This window comes from Aricia agestis, chromosome Z (genome assembly GCF_905147365.1).
Source record: "Aricia agestis chromosome Z, ilAriAges1.1, whole genome shotgun sequence".
In the NCBI taxonomy this organism is placed as follows: Eukaryota; Metazoa; Arthropoda; class Insecta; order Lepidoptera; family Lycaenidae; genus Aricia; species Aricia agestis.
The window spans coordinates 25,119,548-25,125,547 of record NC_056428.1 but is presented as its reverse complement, the minus strand read 5'-3'; the positions used below and the strand labels follow the sequence as shown (position 1 = coordinate 25,125,547).

At 42.1% G+C, this 6,000-nt stretch overlaps 1 protein-coding gene across 8 annotated transcripts in view; it reads right to left on the bottom strand.

Moving 5' to 3' along the window:
• Window positions 1-2,780: 2,780 nt before the first annotated feature.
• The window catches only part of LOC121739360 (ras-associated and pleckstrin homology domains-containing protein 1), a 179,783-nt gene continuing 176,563 nt past the window's right edge, over window positions 2,781-6,000 (bottom strand). For all 8 annotated transcript variants that reach the window (XM_042131793.1, XM_042131794.1, XM_042131786.1 and 5 more), the window contains 3 exons: window positions 5,352-5,443; window positions 4,775-4,951; window positions 2,781-4,493 (listed from right to left, as the gene is read on the bottom strand). In XM_042131793.1, coding sequence (XP_041987727.1) covers window positions 3,307-4,493; window positions 4,775-4,951; window positions 5,352-5,443 — 1,456 coding nt within the window. In that variant the 3' untranslated portion in view covers window positions 2,781-3,306. The remainder of the gene's footprint in view (window positions 4,494-4,774; window positions 4,952-5,351; window positions 5,444-6,000) is intronic.

The window sequence follows — 6,000 nt, the reverse complement described above, 5'->3', positions numbered from 1 at the left end:
CGCTAGCGCGGCGCAGACGTTACACAATTTCGTTGTAGTTTCGGTATTATCATTACAGGAATTCCGACAACATTATATTCCGACGAGGAAACACACTTTATGACTTTGCAACGAGAAAATAAAAATAAAAGGATATGCGAGAATCTATTGTGCAGTGTACGGTCAAGTGAAAGGGATTGTTCTGTTTTAACTTTTAAGTGATTGACACTGCAGTAACGCGGCGCATATGTCGCGCACACGCGGCGCTAGCGCAGCGTACTGATTGTTCCAGTAGAGAGAGAAGCGGCGACAACGCGACACACGCGCCGCGTTGTCGCGGCGTCTGCGTTGCCAGCTGCCGAATGCCTACGCTGGACAAACGCTTGTGTGAAGGCAGCCTTTATCGTTTGAATAAAAAATAAACATATAAAAACCGCGATTGACAATGAAGTGACAGATGTTCCTAGTCTGGCGATATCGTATTTTACATACACATTATTATGCTAAGTACTCACATAAGGTTTAGCTCGATAGTTTTACTCCAAATCGAGCAAAAATTACCGTGTGGACCGCAAAACTCACAGCTCGAAGGCTCGCTTCGAGCCGGCTCGATGGAATTAAATATGTCAAATATGATATTTCCTTCGATTCGGAGTAAAACTATCGAGCAAAACCATATGTGAATACTTAGCAATAGAGTTACCATTTTACCAAGAGCTTTTCCGATAATTCTGTAATGGTGTATGTACGAGAATACAGTGAGAGCATTTTACTCATCGCTCTTAGACTAGTAAGGTCAATGACCTCTGGGACCAGCTTATTTAATTTTAACTATATACAATATCATATAATAAAAGTTATGCATCTCACAGTAATAATTTTTTTAAGATAGATTAATATACTTTTCACTACATTTACACAAGTAGGTAAGCATACCGCAAAGTAATTGTATAAAGTTTTCTTACTTTTCATTTAAAATTGGAGAGATTGGAGAATATTGATTTTGCAATAAAGAGTAGCCCCATAGCAAGGAACAAAAGTTAAGGCAGTGTATAAATTAAATATACACTGCCTTAAATTTATATTATGAAACAGTTTGAAAAGCATGTGTAACGGTAGCTCCACAATTTAAACAATAGTTCAATAATTGCCATAGGACTACTATGATGTAATTCTCAGAGTATAATTATAAATTATACTTTGATTAAAATGACTAAGAATTCATGTACACTTATTTAGCAACAAATATTGTATATTATATTAAAATCAGTCCACGAAAAACATGGAATTGTATGCATATATTTTCATTCTACATAAATAAGCAAACCTTAGTTATGACAGTCATAGGAATTATTACTAGTAACATTAAAAGCCCTGGGGGAATATTTAAATCTATATTTCTTTACCAATATTTAACTAATTTCATAGTAGAAACGCCATATTATTTTAAACTTAGAGCCTCTTACTTCTCTATGTGATCTCCTGCGTGTTATACAGTCTGTCAAGAAAGTAAAGAAATTAAAAAGTGGCAACATCGTAGTGTCATCCCTTTCAAATCAATCTAAGAAAAAAGGGATGACACTACGATGTTGCCACTTTTTAATTTCTTCACTTTCTTGACAGACTGTAATAGTCTCTACTATTAGACGTTTTGGTTCTTGATCAATTTTTAGCAAAAACTTCATTCAAAATTCTCAATTTTTTTGCTCAAATAAAAAAAATGGCAAAAAGTTACCACATTTTAGAAATATCGCTGGGAGTGAGATCATAATACATTGGAGTTTTGTATCCTAACTAATATTACTTGAACTATACAATTTTTAGGTTTTTACTGTGTAACTCAATGAGTTTCTAAAATACTAGAGTAGCAATGTCTTACAAAAGATTCTCAGAAATGCGTAACCACTTTTTTGTTCAAAAGACAATGTCAAGTCATATATTCGTTATGTCATTATGTATGTGAGATATGCCTGCAGGCATCTTCGAAGTGGCAACGCGTTGCTTCCGTAAACTTCCAATCTAGTTACGTTAGTAACATAGAATATCATTGGTGTAACTAATATAGAGGTGTACTAGTTTTATAATTTTCTACAACATAAAGCTTTCTACATTCGGAAACTACACACAGGCTGCTAAAATACTGTCATTTTAAAATTCTTCATGACCTAGTAATATTATATTTAACACTATTTTCTCAACTATTTTGGGCATAATAATTATTATGATACTGCTTTTGAGAAGACCTTTAGACAAAAACAAAAATGAGTAATTTTATCATAACAGCTATCAGCTGATTTAAAGGCTTTAATAATAGAAATACAAATCAGCCGTGTGAGGTCAATGACCTTTAGCGCTGCAACAATCATAATTTAGGATTTTCTGCTTAAATTTATTTACAGTTGGTAAACTAAGTGTTATAATAATTTTGTAGATAGTTAAGCTACAAAGTTTACCATGTTAGGAGTTAGGACTAATATGAGATACTATGGCACAAATTAGGAATCTTCTCTAAATAAGTGCCTACAAATTTATATGGTAACAATAATATGTCGATTTTGTGCATGCGTAAATATTATAGTCGTAACTTGTAGGTATAAGCAACCAATGGAGACTAAAATTAGTGCTTTGAGTTTACAATATAATATGTCACTAATGTATTGCTTAGATGGATGTAAATTGTAACTTCAAATAGGAACATAAACTGACAAAACTCCAATTGATACAAACAATTTCGCCATGTCCATTTCTAACGGAACATCTAAATGAACTAGCATAGTGACTTATCTTAGAATACCATTTTTAAATAGCACCGCCAACCTACATTCCAAACTTTATATTATTCAGATAAATTATACAAATGGAAGTAGGAACTCCTAGAAACGATTCTCAGGCAACAACAGTCCCTGCCGTTTGTTTCAGAGAGCTCACTTACTTCCATAGCTAATTCAAAATCACCATGTAGAACTGAGTTCCACCTGAACATAAAACATGATGGCCCACAAAGTAAATATCAATCTCAATAGACCACATATTCAGAGGATGCAGGGATTTAGGGCTCCCTCGGCCCGTTTCAGTATACCGCATGCCACTACATACTGCGACATTACACATCTATCCTTAATCGTTCCTAATAGGTGAGCGCTTCCACGAGCGTTCAGAGAGCATCTCACCAGGCAGCTAAAACGGACGATATAATGCCACTGAATGCTTCCTCGACACTCCGTCCCATGCGCACATCACACTGAACGTTTACACTTTATCGAAACCACCTTTGACACACGAGCAGGCGTCCAGGCCGAGCATCGCGAGCAAGGTGCTGAGACAGTTTCAAGCGGTCGGCTGCACCGGGGGGGGATGGGGGAGGCTCGAGGCGGAGGGCAGACCGGGGTGAGCGGTGAGGTGGGTGGAGTCGCTGCGGCGCGGAGGCGCGGGCGGCGGCCGCTTCTTGATCGGTTTGGGCTCCTCCCGCCGCGGTGCCGGCGCCGAGCCACTGTACACGTTCTCGTAGAACGGATCCTCCACGCCGTTCCCCGCCCCGTAATGCTCCTGCACCCACATCGACACGCTCGTCTCCTTGTAGTCGTCCGACAGCGGGTACTCCCGGAAGCCGAGCACCTCGTGCGGAGTCGTCGCCGGCTCCGACTTGCACTTCTGCGCGACCTGCCACTTCTTCCTCATGACCCGCTGCAGATCTTTCAGGAACTCCTTCGGCGGGTTGCTGGTGGAGTCCGCCAGCTTCTTGGGCGAGGACAGCCGCGTGCTTTCGTTGCGCTTCGGCGGCGGCGGCTTCCGCGGGGAGGGCGGCGCCTCTGTCAGGTCGAACGTGATCCTCCTGGGGCGCTTGTCGGAGCCCGTCGGGAGGTCGTCGGGGAAAGTCACCTTCTTCACCGAGCCGGACCTCTCCTTAGTGCCGGAGTCAGCCCTTGGCAGGCTCGGGCTTCCGGTGATCTTCTTGGTTTGCATCTCGACGAGGCAGGCGCCGTACGCCGGCGGGGGGGCGAGCATGCTCCCGTCGGCTGGGAGGGACGAGGTCCGGGAGGCGGCGGAGGCGACGCTGTCCACGGAGAGCTGGCGGGGGAAGGCCGCCCGGCCGCCGCTCCTCTGGCCGGCCCGGGCGGTCTGCTCGATCTGCTGGGCGGTGAGCTGGCTCACGATGTCCTGGACTCGGACGTGATTTTCGACGGCGTGCTCTGGGGGCGGCGGGGGGAGGCTCAGCTGGGAGCCGGCGAGGTCCTCGATGGGCTCGACGGGCGGGGGCGGCGGGAGGGAGTCGAGGCTCAGCGTGGAGCTGAACATGGGGTCGGGGACGTCGACGGGTGGGGGCGGGGGCGGGAGGGGGAGGTCGTCGGGGAGCTCCGGCGCCCGCGCGTCGTAGACGGTGTACCCGTACAGCGAGGAGGCGGTGTCGATACTGCTCCTGTAGGGGTCCCGCGCTATGGTCTCGTAGTGGCCGTCCCTAGCGGGGCTGCCCGACGACACGCTGCCGATGCTGTACACTGGCGTCTCCGCTGGTTCTGAAATGTTGCAAATTTTAATTGCCAAACCAGCAAGAAATAAGGTAGCTGGACTGTTATTAACGAATATAAAAAAGGTCTAGAAAATCAAAAGTCCTAGGAAAAATCAGCAGAAGATATTTTGGAACTATATGATCTCATGCTTAGTGCTTCAATGACATTTTAATTCTAAGAAAAATTATCATACAGTTGTAAGATGAATTTTTGTTAGCCTAGTGCCTAAAATATGTGCAGAGTTTTTAAACCTAATACAAAACTAGAGTTACGTCATTGTGACTTACCTTTGGTAGTGCTATGGTGTCTCTTCAACGTAGAATCATCTCTCTGCCTGGATTGTCTGGTGAGGGTCCCGCTATCTCCGGGCTCATCCCCCTCCTTCTCAACCATTTCCTTTAGCTGACGAGTCATCCATGTCAGTGGTATGTTCGGCTTCATCGATGGCTTACGTTTGATTGTACCTGTAGACAATTTGTTTGATTAGTCACGACTCACGAGAAAAGAACACGGTAAATATGTATAGAGGTGAAAGTATTTCTATTGTTCACAACTTTTTGCCTAGGTCCTAGGCGTTTGTTAAAAAATGCATATTTGGTGATCACTCACTACTTAGATCATGGTGTCACTATAGGGTGACACCATGGATAGCCGTAACTCTGGACCATGATGATGAGAGAAAAACGGACCTAGCTGGGTTTTTATTCATCTTATAACGATTTATACTTTTTGAACCTTCAAGCAAGGCACAGTTTCCCAGGAACTCGATTCTCTAGACGCGAACGTTGTTTCAATCGCGGTCCGGTCCGACGCTTGAGAATCGGGGCCCTGGTATTATACATAAGGCATTAGGCAGGCACTTACCCATAGGGAATTCACAGTCGAACGCGCTCTCGGATGTGGTGCCTCCATCTGACATGCAGCCACTCGAACTGGACGATGACGCACGGGAATGTCTACAAAATACAACATGTTGAATATAATTATACACTAAACTAACATTTCATTATACTACTTGATAGAACACAAAAATAATAATCGTTAAAAAAAATCTAAATGTAAAAAAAAAAAACATGCAAATGTTTACATATGGTATATATTTATTAAATCGTATTAACTAATATTAAAAATACTACTAATTATGGAATTATTATTTTGTTGATAAAATTATAACAGAATCTTTAAAATGATATGTACTTACTTAAAAATCAAATTAATATAATATATAGTGTGTGTAAATTGTAAAAAAAAGTTTCGCCAGCATAGTCATACCGTTTAGGTATAATTTGATATAACGATAATATTAAATAACACAAATTTTTCATTAACTAGTTGTTTCTATAATAAAACTAGCAACTTCTACAAAACTAACTATAGCCTGGTCACCGAACGCGTAGACATCGACCAATGATCTTAATGAATATCAAAAGATATTATGCAATAGCAATATTTTCTTTCGGATGTGAATGAATAGTACAAATAGGCCAAATTTCTATGTGTTCGGCGACATCTG